Source organism: Grammomys surdaster, unplaced genomic scaffold, assembly GCF_004785775.1.
Source record: "Grammomys surdaster isolate TR1022 unplaced genomic scaffold, NIH_TR_1.0 130, whole genome shotgun sequence".
Taxonomy (NCBI): domain Eukaryota; kingdom Metazoa; phylum Chordata; class Mammalia; order Rodentia; family Muridae; genus Grammomys; species Grammomys surdaster.
In genome coordinates this window covers 143787-158706 of record NW_021604588.1, presented here as the reverse complement: position 1 = coordinate 158706, position 14920 = coordinate 143787, and the positions used below count along the sequence as shown (strand labels likewise).

Sequence of the window (14920 nt, the reverse complement as noted above, 5' to 3'; positions counted from 1 at the left end):
AGAGAGAGAGAGAGAGAGAGAGAGAGAGAGAGAGAGAGAGAGAGAGATACTCAAGAGTGTATTCACAAGCTCACACTGCCTTAGCTCAAATACTGCTCAACAAAAGCTAGGCAGAGTTGGTGGGGATATACAGAAGCATACCTGCCTTTTCTCTGAAGACTCTTGGACTCTTCCCTTCCCCTGCCTTAGAATCATGAACAGGCATAAGTCAAAATATAGCCTCACTTCCTAGATGAGGGGACAAATGCTATAGCCTGGGAATCAGGAAGAAGGAGGTACTTTCCGAGGGCTTGGTAGAAAAAGAAACTTGGGTAGGAACAACATAAATAGAACATTTTCACTCTCATCAACTTGGGGGATTTTTAACAGCAAAAAAAATCCTATTTCTTCCTGCCCCCATGGGGCATCGATTATAGGAACCCTACACGTTGTCAGCATCCCCCATGAGTCCTTCACTACACACCCTCCTTGTTCTGAGAAGCCCGTGTTCTGGTGAGGCTCCATTTCTCTCCATGCTGGTGCCCACAATGAGCTCTGAACTCCTTTTTTAACTCGCTCTATGTCTCCTTAAGCCAGAGCTGTCCCTGAGGGATTTTTTTCATTTTGCAAAATAATTTGGCATTTACAGATGATTTACTAAACCATTTGTTTCCATACAGAGGAAGTCATGCTTGCTGAAGAAAATAAAAACTCGGGAACATCAGCCTTGGAAGGTAAGGAAGAGCTTCGAGCCGTGCTTCGTTAGTATTTGCCCTCTTAGGCGGTGGCAATCTCTCTTGATCAAAGAGGAGAAAGAAAGAAGAGGGAGGCGCACTGGGATTTGAAACACAAGAGTCTCTCTGTAATAAAATCCCTCATGCTTTAAAATGATGAGAATTGAGTCACGGATTTAAATGCCTTTTAAAGTGATGGAAATGAAACCCAAGAGTTGCATTGTTCCAGGGTGTGTGATTGATAGAGCTCAATGAAAAGACCATCATACAACCGATGGTCTATGAAGGGGTCTGCTATTACAATGTCTGGGGATCATCTTGGGACCACTTTTGTTGCTGGGAAATGTCATTGTTTAGGAAGAGCCAGAACAAATAGATAGGGAGGGTCTGTTTACCTACTGCGGTTAGATTTAGAGAAACTCCAACTGGGATTCAAAACCTATGAGCATCTGCAGGTGCTGGCAAGCACAGCACTGCCTGCCATTCTGTAGACTCCAGATTCCTATCACCCTGGCTCCAGTATTAAAGGCCAACACCTGTGTCACGGGCCCTTGCACAAGGCCTCTTGCCCACAGCCCTCAAAGTTTTGTCCAGGATGATCTGGGTGTACTTATGGCCTCTCACTGGCCTTCCCCTTCCCTGGCGTAGTGCTTCGAAGGGCAACCATCAAAAGGAGCCGGACGGAGGCCATGACCCGAGACTCCAGCGATGAGCACTGCGTTGATATCTCTTCAGTGGGTGAGTGATCCAGTTAGATCTTCTTTTACTACTCTGGATCTCCCATGAAAATGAAGCTCCTGTCTTTTGAGAAGAACTACAAGGAGGAGAAAGAACCCAAAGGATCCAGAATCTAGGGACATAATTAAGGGAAGGCATGGGAATCTAACCTAGATGACAATGATTTACAGAAAAGACGAAAGGAGCAAGGGATGCTGTGAACATGAAACTTGGGGTGTAGGGTTCTTCAAGTGTGACAGATGGATCTTATTTGCAGATGTATCCTCTCTCTCCTGGGTGTGACAGTGAGAACCCACGTTGAGATACAGGTTGAGTATCCCTAATCTAAAAATCCAAAATCTGAACTGTTCCAGAATTAGACTTAAAAAAAAAAAACAATACTGTGGCACCACAAGTGGATAAATCCACACCATGAAACTTTGGTTTCTCCCACAAAGTTATTTAAAATATTATACAAAGTTACCTTCAGCCTAGGCATATAAGATGTATCTGAAACATATGTGAATTTTCTTTGTAGACATGGGTCCCACCTCCAAGATACTTTATCATGTGCAGCTGCTAGTGCAGTCACTAAACTAATACTCTGAAATCTGAACTGCTTCTGGTCCATACATTTTGGATAAGGGATACTCAACTCATATATTTCAAGCATCCTGAGGACCTATTTCTTCTAGTGACCCACATGGGAGAAGTTGAAGCCAATTGTTTGACCTTAGTAGCACCAACCTACTTCCATCCTGTGCAATTTAAACTAATTCCTTTTGACACCCCACAGTTCAATCCTAGGTTCTCTTACAGATTCTGGCCGATGACAGGTTTTTTCCTCCCCAGAAAAAAAAAAAAGGCAGGATCTCACTCCATCCTAAAAAGCAGAAGAGACTTACAGAGCCCATTGCTGCTTTGTGTTGCCAGTGGCAGAGATATCACAAATGCAGCAGAAGGATTCCGGTGTCTGAAGCATATCTGAAAGGAAAGGGCAGAGAGAAGCCTGATCTGTTACAGATATAAAGACGATCCTGTTAGGATTCAAGATGCTGGGCGTCTGCCTGGTATCCTGCTTGGGAATCTTTCAGTTTCCTAGGACTTGAGTGCCTGGAGAGGAAAATCAGGGTTTCTTCCTGTGGAGATTAATTAGCCCATAACATAGGGGTTGCCCAGGTCTGCAGTGTGGCCCTGGTACTCAAGCTGTCTAACTTGCCCTTTGGATGCCACCTGGTCATGGAGGGTAAGCCTGGCATATTTTTGTCATCTCATTCCTCCTCATTTCCCTTCCTTAGGCACACCTCTTGCCAGAGCCAGTATCAAGAGCACAAAAGTGGATGGAGCCTCCTATTTCCGGCACAAGGAACGGCTTCTGCGTATCTCTATCCGCCACATGGTCAAGTCCCAAGTGTTTTACTGGATCGTCCTGAGTGTTGTGGCTCTTAATACTGCCTGCGTGGCCATTGTTCATCACAACCAGCCACAGTGGCTCACTCACCTCCTCTGTAAGTGAACAGCAACTGCTGTCCCCTCAAGTGGGGGTGGCTCGGTGTTTTGTGTGGGGGTGGCTCGGTGTTTTGTGTGGGTGACTGTAAGGGTCTAAAGAAGCCTGCTAACTGTTCACAGTGAAGAAAGCCAAAGCTGCTGCAAGGAAGGATGGGTTCTTAAATAACTGTTCATAGCCTTCTTTATCAGTGGACTATAAACAGTCACCGCTGACATTTAACACCACAACATTGGTAACAATGAGTTAGAGTTGTACCTTGGGTCCTAGAAGTTTTTTTCCTTTTTTATTGGATATCGTATTTATTTTCATTTTAGATGTTATCCCATTTCCCCATTACCCCCAGAAATCTCTTATCCTGTCCCCCCTCCTGTTACTTCTATGAGGATGTACCTCCACTTATCCACCCACTCCCCCCTCCCTGCCCTGTAATTCCCCCACACTGGGGCATCCAGCCTTCATGGCACCAAGGACCTCCTCTCCTACCAATGCCTGACAAGGCCATCCTTCACTAAATATACAGCTGGAGCCATGGGTCCCTCCAAGCATGTTCCCAGGTTGGCGGTTTAGACCCTGGGAGCTCTGGTTGGTTGGTATTGTCACTCTTCCAATGGGACTTGCGGTCCTAGTAGTTTCTTATGGGGGTTCAGTGGTGTAAGGAATTTGTATCACTGAGAATGGGGGAAAATGTCCTGAGAACAATAGATACATCAAATTGACTTTAAAAAGGAACATATAAGTCTGCTCTGAATATGACTGCTTCTGGGTATGAGTGATGGCCAGGAGACAGTTATATGGAGTTGTATAGAAGAAGATACTCAGCTTCTTCAGCCAATCCACAGTAGGGACCTGTCTTCTCTGAGGGTTGCCCTCTGCTTGAAGGCCATTGATAACCCTGCTCTTGTCACTAAAGGACAACTGTTGATTGGTCTGGGAGCTCATCCTAGCTCACAGTACTCAGAAATTAGGCTTTGCCCAATGCTGGCTTCTTATATTCTGAGATCTGGGGCTCCTTGATAAGGGGTGCATGTTAGTTGGAGAGCAGAAGAACTAATATTACCCATGAAACACATGATTGTTCTCTTGCTACTTTCAGACTACGCAGAATTTTTGTTTCTGGGACTCTTCCTGTTGGAGATGTCCCTGAAGATGTATGGCATGGGGCCACGCCTTTATTTTCACTCATCCTTCAACTGCTTTGATTTTGGGGTAAGTCCTCGAAGACTGCCTGTCCTTCAGTTTCTTGTTGATAGGCCACGGGTTTAGATAAGCAGCTTGGTCTGTCACTCAGCATGAGCCATTGAAGTCTTAAGTTGTAAAAGGAACACAGCTATGATGAGAAAAAAGGGAGTTCAGAAGCCGACAATCCTCGCCAGTCAGGGATTTGTTTGGTTTTTAAAAACCTCTTTGAGTTTTAGTGTTTTTATTGATGTATAACACATATACTAAAGAGTGTACATTTAACTATATAGCTCAATGAGATTTTACAAAGCTACTCATAGCCAGAATTTTGAACTACTTATTATCTTGGGTGAAGTCTGGGAGAGAAGGACAAAGGACTTAATTTCAGAGGTGGCTTTAGAAAAAAGAGGTTATACATTTGTTTATTTTCTACTTCAGTTTAAAATAAGCATAATTGTCTCCATATGCCCTCATATGAACTCACACACTCTTGTATTAGAACAACGCCATGCAGAACATTCCATCCAGCTGCGTACCTTCTATATAATATTTAGGTATGTGTATTGTTAGTGATGTTCAGGGTGCATTCACACACATTGACTTCCTGTGCTGCTTCCTGGAATCCCATACAAGACGTGAGATGTTAGGTGTTAGCCTGCCCTCTACTCATAAAGTGACAGAGACAGCAATGCTCAGCTCGCATACCTGGTTCACATCAGAACAAAGTAGCAGGACCAGAGGTTTCTGAGCCACCTTGCTGCCAAACCCATTTCCTTTTCTGCCAAAGCTCCAGTCAGGTGATAAAGATTCAGAGCACTTGCCAATCTACATTTTCACCAAGAACAGACGGTTCTGAGCACAGGCAATTTCCAGACATAATAGCTAGTAAGAGACCATTTTAACCTTGATTTTTCTCATATACATATTTTTCAGCTTCATTTTGAAGACTCATTTTCATTACTTCCCCCTAGTCTAATGCCTACAACATAGTCAACATTCCATAAGTGTATGATCACAAAATAACTCAGAACCAGCCATAGTGGCATGCTCCTATAATCCCAATTCTCAGGATGCTGAAGCCAAAGGACCACAAGTTTGAGGCCAGCGTTGGCTGTGCAGTAAATCAGAACCTGGCTTGAGCTATGTGGTGAACCCTTGTTGGTTGGGAGGGGGCTGGAGAGATAGCTTAGTGGTTAGGGGGACTTACTAGCCTATCAAAGAGCTCCAGTTGGACATCTGGCACACATGTCAGGAAGCTTACAACCACCTATAACTCCAGGTCCCTGCACTCACATGTACACCTACACATAACTAAAGTAATCAAAATAACTCCAAAAGTGTAGATATTAAAGCTGTACAGTGTTGCTAGAGCACTTGCCTAGCATGTACAGAGAAGGTCCTGGATTCTATTCCAATTCCCATAAACAATAATAATCTTGAACTGTTAATTGCAATTAGGACTTCCTATAGCAATCAGACCCTATGTCAACAAGGATACTATTACATCAAGAATTACAAGGCCTCAGTTCCTAAAAGATACTTAACACAACAGCACTTAAATGTTCTGAACAGTGCTGAAGTCTGGAACAATGAGAGAATGTGGACTCTTTCTGAGATTTCTATATTGGAATACAACCTAGACTAACTCAAATTGGTTTCCATGATTTGGGTACCACTCTTTTGTCTGTCTGTGTATCCAAGGTGATATGATGCAAGATGCATTGCTATCCAAATTGTGTAAAAGCAGTAACTGGGCATTGTAGTTTCACTAAGGTCAAGGCAGTAAGCCAATGCCCAGTGAGCAGATTTAAAGTTAGGAAGGAGAAGGAGAACTGTACTCTCTGTGTGTGTGTGTGTGTGTGTGTGTGTGTGTGTGTGTGTGTGTGTGTGCATGTGTAGGGGGGCATGTAGCCATTTTTCTTTGGTATCTTCTCACATTTATAGCTAGAATAGTTAGGGCTGGCTTGGGAGGGAGAGCCTCAATTTTACCAGCACCTAATGAGAGCTGATGACGACTATGTACTAAGTACAAAAATGCTTCAGTCTTCCCTCCCCCTCTTCTCACTGTGGCTGTGTTTGTCTCTTAGGTCACAGTGGGCAGCATCTTTGAGGTTGTCTGGGCAATCTTCAGACCTGGTACATCTTTTGGAATCAGTGTCTTACGAGCTCTCCGGCTCCTAAGGATATTTAAAATAACCAAGTAAGTGGTGCCATCTGGCCTCTTCCAGGCAGAACAGAGAACAGAACTCTTCTTGTCTTCTCCCCCTCCTTTGCTGCTCCCTGCTCCATCTCTCACATTCTTCACATCCCCCTTCCCTAAAGACCAAACCAGAAAACTGTCAATGACAAAACACTGAGTGCCACATTCCCCAGGGGAGGACCACCTTGCTTTCACAGATACATCAAGGCAGTTGTTCTCAGACTTACAGGCAGATGGAAAGATGTCCTTAGGAAAGACATGGTACTATGCCATACCTGTGACCTTGTCTGGGTTTCACAGGTATTGGGCATCCCTCCGGAATCTGGTTGTCTCTTTGATGAGCTCCATGAAGTCTATCATCAGCTTACTCTTCCTCCTCTTCCTCTTCATCGTTGTCTTTGCTCTCTTGGGAATGCAGCTCTTTGGAGGCAGGTAAGGGCCAGGGACCTCCCCATCCCAAAGAAGCTCTCATTAGTCTCAGGACTGGAAGTCCCAAGGTGATTGGTTTGGTGTATTACCATCTTGTTTGCTCTTGGTCTAAAGAGTCTGTAGATATGCTCGAGAAACAAATGTCTCTGCTGTTGATGCATGTGTTGAAAATGGTTCTTGCTGGAGGACCTATCTCTCTGAAGCTCTCTGTGAAATGATCAACGTGGAGCTTCCTAACAGCTGACTAGCCCAAACTCTGTCTTGTGACTGGTACCTTTAAAAGCTCATGATATTTTTTTTCAGACACAGGGGCTACTGTCTTCATAGACCATGTGGAACAGAGAGCAGTAGTGGGAGGGACATTGGGGATAAGAGAGAAGTTATGAAAACTGCGATCTTGAGTCTGGGGAACTTGGAAAGCGACATTCAATTCTCCCTGAATTTCCTTTTCAGGTTTAACTTTAATGATGGGACTCCTTCCGCTAATTTTGACACCTTCCCTGCAGCTATCATGACAGTATTCCAGGTATGAGGCCAACTGATAGCTCAGAGGTGCTATGTGGGGCCCATAGACCGAGCAGTGCAAGAAGGCAGTTCCCTGAGTGCTAGGGCTCCTGTTTTATTCCCTAGTACACCTGGGAGTATTCCTCATGTTTGAGGAATCATTACAATAATCTCTCAAATTCCTGTGCCTCAGTTACCTCCAGCAAATGGCTTTATCGCATTCACCTAGTCACCCTTCTCCCCATACCTGTGAGTTTGCAAGACATCTAGTCTGAGACATTCAGTCACAAATCACATTCATAGTTTGTCTAGAATCTGGAATCTGGATATTTCCTGATCCATGTTTAGTTTAACGAGGTAATGGGATATCTTTCCACTGCCATTTCAAAATAGTAGGAACAGTTTTTTAAAGTATTTTTTAAGTCAGAGAGAAAACTCAATCTCAATAGTATTTTAGAATCTTTCAGATGAAAAAAAGTACAACTTAGGCAGAATATGTGCCTGAAGTAGAACCCAGTTTTCAACCTAGAACCACTGAGGCTTTCCCCAATAATGCTGCTGTCTTGGGAATGCTGTGTTGTCACCCTGGGAACAATCAGTTCGTGATCAGACTCTCAGATCAGTGTGATTCCCACGAGGTATGGCCAACCTAGAGAGCAGAGGGACTCAGAAATGTGAGGACTTAGAATATCTCTTCTTTTCCTCTTTCCATATTGAATGTTTGTAATTCTCTTCCATATAAAAACAGGATTGTTTGCTAGTGGGAATGGCTTTATCCCCCACCTTAGCAGGAAGTCAAGCAAGAGGATAGATAGATAGATAGATAGATAGATAGATAGATAGATAGATAGATAGATGATAGATAGATAGATAGATAGATAGATAGATAAGGTCCAGCCCTGATATTTGCCCTTTGCAGTGAACCTATCTTCTCTGCCAACCCTGAGTCTTGACCTACCTATTGTTTGTCCAATGTAGATCCTGACAGGAGAAGACTGGAATGAGGTGATGTACAACGGCATCCGCTCTCAGGGTGGGGTCAGCTCAGGCATGTGGTCTGCCATCTACTTCATTGTGCTCACCTTGTTTGGAAACTGTATCCTGCTAAGTTGTTCTTCTGTATTCTGGCCACTTTCCTGTACTAGTCTTTGAGGAGGAAGGTGGTGGTGGTGGTGGTGGTGGTGGTGGTGGTGGTGGTGATGCTGATGGTAGTGGTGGTGATGCTGATGGTAGTGGTGGTGATGCTGATGGTAGTGGCGGTGATGCTGATGCTGATGGTAGTGATGGTCGTGGTGGTGGTAGTGATGGTCATGGTAGTGGTGGTAATCGAATTTGTATGTTAATTCTTTGAAGAATACAAGCATTAAAAGATGCAACTGCCTAAATCTACAGAATATACAAATAATAAGATATGTTGAGTAACCACATACTCATATACTATGAGGTCTATAAGATATGTGAGACCTGAGATCATTGTATACTGAAATAGTGGGAAGATTATAACACTGGTTAATTGTGTGTGTGTATTCGTGTGTGTGTGTGTATATATATATTTCAAAATAAGTAGTACAAAATTAGTGCTAATACCATTAAGTATCAGTAGCTATTGTATTGATGTTGTGTGTGAAACTGTTTCCAATATATAGATACTGCTATCTTGTAAGATAAAAGAAAATATCAGCTCATACAAAGTCACTACAACTGTAGAGGAAGACTAACAGTGAAATTCTTAATCCTCATGTTCTAGTTTCTACTCTGTTGCTGAGGAGAAAAACTAACCTGACAAAAGAAACTTAGAGGAGTAAAGAGGCTGCTCCCGGCTATGGTCCATCATTTTGAAGAAGCCAATGCAGCAGAAACTTGAAGCAGCAAGTCACAGAGCATAGTCAGGGGCAGGGGAGAGAGTTGAAGCTTATTTCAAGCTGTTTTCACTTCTCTGCTCTACTTGCTAGAACCTGGCATTGGGAGCTAAAGTAAACTCCACTTTTGCCCGGGTATTTGTTTATAGCAACAGGAAGAAGACTAAGACACTGGTCAAAAATAATCTAGACCAGGAAGACTGAGATTTGAGTGCTTGGGACATTCTTCATCAGCTAGGTGTGTGGTCTTCAAAAAGTCACTTGTTCCTTCTGAGGGTTTTTTTTTCACATCTCAAAAGAGGATAATGGTATCTCTTAAATGTATTTTTTAAGACAGGGTCTCACTATATAGCTCTGGAACTCACTATGTAGACCAGGCTGGCCTTCAACTCACAGAGATCAATCTGCCTCTGCCTACCAAGTACTGGGATTAAAGGTAGGTACCACTAAGCCTGGCTTAAATGCATTTTATAAACCATGAACATTTGTGTAAACATTAGGTATCCAGAGGAATGAAGCTCACCTTGCATTGGGTTGTGTAGCACAGAGGTGGCTGCATTTTTGCATATAGCCTCACAAAGAAAGGATGCTCTTTTTAGCTTTTCCCACGAGGACTTCTACTAGTAGAAACAGATTATAAACTAGACATGAAGAATGCATAAAAGTATGGTATCTGATACACTGAAGAAAAGGAGGGCCAGTTTGCCACAGTGGCAGCCCCTTGACTTCCCTGCTACTCTGTAAGTAGTCAGAACCATCCAGAACCAGAACTTTTTATGATAGGACCAGTTTCATGTTCCACAAGGTAGGGGCCTCAAATGAAGAAGATTGAGAGTACAGGAGTTAGAACATGTAGTAGAAGTAGATTTCAGTGTGAATCATATCCATACTGTGACATTTGCCAAATGAATCCTGAAACCCATCTGGGATCCTAACCAGAACAACGAGAGAAGTAAGTCAGTGCCCAATTATAGAAACAACTGGTCTCATTTCCTGCTGTTTTTGAAGAAAGAGTGGCAGAATGTCCACTGTGTCCACTGGTCTAAGTGGAATTCTGGTCTTCCAGGAGGGAGAGATGAGCACCAACACTTGGCTCCCTGAACATCTTGTCAATGATCCTCTTGTGGCCTATTGTTATTCATCAAGGCCATGGCTCTCTGGGTGCTTCCTCACCCTGTTTGCTCTCATAAGTTGTTTGATCCAGGACTTATTTTTTTTATTCTATGCAAAGAGGAAAAATATGGAAGGAGGGTGGACATATATTACTGTACTTCTCCTCTTGTGGCCTTGTCAGCTTCTTCCAGTGTTGAGTCAGGCAAGCCCTGGAGGTACCCTCCCAGACTTGATAAAGCCTTTTTCTTTTCTTGCCTGCCAATCCTTAACCCATACCCATAGACACACTGCTCAATGTATTCTTGGCCATCGCTGTGGACAATCTGGCCAATGCCCAGGAACTGACCAAGGTAAGCAATATCTTCCAAGAGGGATCATCTTCTAGAAGCTGTTAGATGGCTGGACAGCCACAAACCCATGCAGGAAGGCTGGTTTGCTTTTACTGAGTTGGCTGTGCTTTGGGTTAGCAAGGGTCCCTCATGGGATATAGAAAATATCAACTTCTGTCCATTAGTCTTCAGATGGTTCCTTCCCAGAATTATGGAATGCAGAGCCAAGAACACTATTAGAATTCTAGATTTTAAGCTCTGCCTTTGTTCCTACCACTGTGATAAAATTATAGCCTTATCTCTATGACCAAATCCTCAACAGCTTAGATATGAGAGTGGTTAAGGGAACTGGGGCTCCTGCAATATTGCTGCTGGGGTAACCTATTGGCCACGGTCATTCTAGAAAAGCTTATGTTAAATCAGACACTCCTTTTCTCAAAAAGATAGCACTTTCTTTTAAGGGATTTTTCATTCCCAGGGATGAGGTAGTGTTGATGCAATGGAGTGGTCTACAAAATGGGTATAATAATCTTGCCACACAGATTTGATTTTTGGAAGGTAGAGAACATCTCAAGGTTTTCTGAACTGTTCCCACTGGATCTGTGATGTGTTGTCTGCTATTCCCTAGATCTCTTAAAACCCTCATCTCTATGATATGAGAAGGAAAATGCCAGATTTAATATGTGAAAATCTGGCTTTGAGTCCTATATCTGTCAGTCACTGGCTGTTAGCTTTGGTGAAGGTGCTGATCTCCATTAATAGAAGTTTTCTCCAATGTACAAAGAGAAAGACAAATCTATGTGTCTCATAGTATTACAACAAAAGTCAAATGAAATACTGTATGTGGAAGCCACAACATACTGGAAGGACATGCATATTATAATATTTCTAGTCACTACCTGTAAAGTTTTCCTTGCTGTTTTCACTTGAAACAAGAATATAGCTGAGGTGGGGCTGGGGAGGTGTCTCAGAAGTTAAGAGTGTTCAGTGCTCTGCCAGAGGGCCAAACTTCAGTTCTAAGGACCATATGGAGTGTCTCACAACTGCTTGTGACTCCAGTTTCAGGGAAATTCAATGCCCTTTTCTCGTTTCCATGGGAACCTATAAACATCTCTGTTTCTCTTTTTCTGTATCTCTCTGTCTCTATGTCTTTATGCCTGTCTCTGTCTCTGTCTCTGTCTCTGTCTCTGTCTCTCTCTCTTCACCTAAAAATATGGATGAAGAAATGAGACCTCTGCCTAGGAGCCCATAAACAATGCAGGGAAGACTCCATGACCGTGTTAAACATTTTCTTCTGCTTACCTCATCTTGCTTGATCTTCAGGGCTCCCGAGGAGGATGGAAGGAAGCTATTCTCCTTGTGGCAACCCTAGGCAAAGCTATCTCTGTTTTGTGTATAGGATGAGCAGGAGGAAGAGGAAGCCTTCAACCAGAAGCATGCACTGCAGAAGGCCAAGGAGGTCAGCCCGATGTCTGCTCCCAACATGCCTTCCATTGAGTGAGTAGGCTATTGAAATTGACTCTGGGCTTCTGGGGCTAAATCTAGTTTATCAGTGCCTATGATAGTCAGTCTTCAGAAGGGACCTCCTCTGATCCATGAGCTGATCACAGTGCATAGTGCAGTCAAACAGAGCAAGTAGCGAGAATAGTATGTCGGGGGGGTAGGGGGAACCATTCATGTAAATCCAAGACAGACCCTCTGTGCAAATAGAAACCTAAACATACAGGAGAAAGTTTTTGTGATGTTCTGAAGGAACTGTCCCTCAGCAAGTTCTAGTGTGGCTTATAGAAACTGAGGGGAATGGAAGATAGTGAGGCCACTGAAAATGGCACCAGCCAGTGCATCTAGTATAGAGGTCATGGGAATAGTTAATGTAGAAGGATGTAGTATATGATTTCTACTTGAAAGTATCACTCCACTCCATGGAAAATGGTTGTGAGGGCCCAGTGTGACTGCAGTGAGACACAGCTGGCTGTTAGAGAGTTGTGGGTGATGATGAGTTAGACAGGGAAGATAGCAACAGAGGAAACCAGAGTTCTGTTCACTCTGTCTTTTGAAATGTGAGCCAATGGGATACATTTGTGTCTAGAATACAATCTGGGTAATAAAAATTTCTCGCCAGTTTTATAGTTTGGGGACCTAAATGGCTGCATAGAAGGTAGGAGCATTTATTGATACTTTCAGAGACAGTGGAAATCCAGAGTTTGTTTTGGTCACATTGACTGTGACATGCTTCCAAGGCATCCAAGTGTGTGAATAGGCTATTGGTTACATGAGTCTGGAGCATCGAGGAGAAGTTGGGATTAAAATAAAGATTTGGGGGAAGTCATTTGCATTTAGATGGTATTTAAGCCAGCAGCGTGGGTGAGATGACCCAGGAAGAGTGGGGACAGGGAATGAGTGGAGCTGAGGACAGAGTCTGAGCATGTGCTTCTCTGCCAGAGGAGAAGCTGGGGAAAGAGTTAAGGGAATGTAGCTAGGGGACAAAGAAGAGACAGAGAAGCATGATGTCCTGGAAGCCTGTATCAGAGTAGACAGTGGCAGTACATACTATTGAAGACGTACCACCTCCAAAGGGGTCAGAGAAGGGACTGCTGGATTTGGCAAGACAGAAGCTATTCTAGTGGCCTTGCTAGTAGCCTGGTAGGAACAGTGTCTAGATGGAACAGATTTGAGAATGAGTTGGAGGTTAATGTGAAGTAGAGCTAGGATCACTCTACCAGAGTCTATCTTGATCTATGCTCCATGAGAGAACTTGAGGAGTCAGTATGGGCCCAGCACAGGCCTTGCCTCTGCACTGTAAATGGGGACAGTTGGTAGAAGATAACCACCGAATTCCTTCCTGATGATAAACAGAGTATGCATAAGGCCTGTGTGAGGGATCTTGTCATATTGGTGGGGACAGTGGTAACCCATGGAGAGACAGAAATACAGCCTGAGCTAGTGGCCCCTGTCAGCTGTTACTTAAAGCCAGAGAAAGAGAGAGAGAGAGAAGTCCATGGTGCATCAGTCTTTGGAACGGAGGAACTTCTGAGTAGCCTCTGCCTTACCCACTGTGATGCTATGTGGTGCCCCCTTATCTATTTTACTATTGATTTGTGTTTGCTTTCCAAAGCTTTGAAGGCTTGCCTCTAAGCCCCTTTTCTGTGAGTCTGAGAAATAAAAAGTAATCATTAAAGATTGATTGGAGAATACCAAACAACTCCTTCCTTTTCAGAATATTCTCTGGTCTTGAGTAATTTCCACCCTGCTCCCCTGAACTCAAAAATTTTGGCTAAAATCACATACACACAGGTATCCAAAAATGCAGATGGATAGGACTGGCTTCTTCAGGAGTGGGTGGTTCTATTTACTGAGATGAGGAAGCCTGGGGAGAGAAGAGGGTTTGGAGAGATGCGATTGGAGATGATGTTTGGCCCAGAGTAGAAATTATTTATGGAATGAAAGAATGAATGAAATGTGGGTAGACACAGAGCTGTGAGAAACAAGCAGTGAACACCAGTGCAGAGTGAAGGTATCACGAATTCTGCAAGCATCCACAAGAAGATGACACCAGGGCTTGGGTTGCTGTCCATATACCATGTGGTGTTTATTGTTGCTAGGGGTGACCACAACAGATGCATGCCTTGTTCAGGTGTGCAGCTCAGACAACTAATTTCTGGTAAGCACATAACCACAGAAAGAGCATCATTACAAACCCAAGCATTCCAATGTTAGCCTTAATTCTGTCAAAAAGATGCTCCATGGTGTTAAAGAGAATCACTTAGGACCGAAGAACCTCTGTTTCCTCACGTTTGGGATGAGAAGAAGGACAATTGTTCTTCCTGCTTCACAAGGCTATTATATGCAAGACCACATGCACATGAGTTGGAGTTAGTGGATACTTCTCTGTGTGGTTTGGGAGTATGAGTGCAAGTTTGGGATGTTACCTACATGGGTAGAGAGGTGAAGTCAAGTGTCAAGTATCTGTCTGGCTGAAAAAGATTAGTTTCTCTTTTGCTTGGAGTATGTGTGTATAAGAAAGAAAGAGTATGCATGTGAGTGAGAAAGCCTCTGTGTGTAATAGAAATAGAAAGTATGTGCATGAGAGTGTGGTAGAGAGATAGAAAGCATAAAAATGTGTTTGTGTGTTTGTGGGGGGGGGGGAGAGAGAGAAAGAGAGAGGGGAATCCTTCCATATACTTACTTACACATGCTCCTAGAGGGCTGGTATTTTGCATACTTGAGAATTTGCAAGTAGATCATATGATATGCTCATCCCAGTGGGTATGCATGCTGCCTGTCTAGAGTGTATGCTTCTATTTCTATATGCTACCAATGTTTCTCAGCCCTGTGCCTGCAATAGTACAGGCTGCTGATGCTGAGCG

The 14920-nt window shown here is 43.5% G+C and overlaps 1 protein-coding gene across 4 annotated transcripts in view; it reads left to right on the top strand.

Annotated features, from left to right (window-relative positions):
* Window positions 1-14920, top strand: part of Cacna1e (calcium voltage-gated channel subunit alpha1 E) — a 320444-nt gene that overhangs the window by 229977 nt on the left and 75547 nt on the right. For all 4 annotated transcript variants that reach the window (XM_028759777.1, XM_028759802.1, XM_028759794.1 and 1 more), the window contains exons 9-18: window positions 660-713; window positions 1362-1451; window positions 2729-2938; window positions 4034-4146; window positions 6207-6319; window positions 6620-6751; window positions 7202-7274; window positions 8231-8348; window positions 10507-10574; window positions 11953-12050. In XM_028759777.1, coding sequence (XP_028615610.1) covers window positions 660-713; window positions 1362-1451; window positions 2729-2938; window positions 4034-4146; window positions 6207-6319; window positions 6620-6751; window positions 7202-7274; window positions 8231-8348; window positions 10507-10574; window positions 11953-12050 — 1069 coding nt within the window. The remainder of the gene's footprint in view (window positions 1-659; window positions 714-1361; window positions 1452-2728; window positions 2939-4033; window positions 4147-6206; window positions 6320-6619; window positions 6752-7201; window positions 7275-8230; window positions 8349-10506; window positions 10575-11952; window positions 12051-14920) is intronic.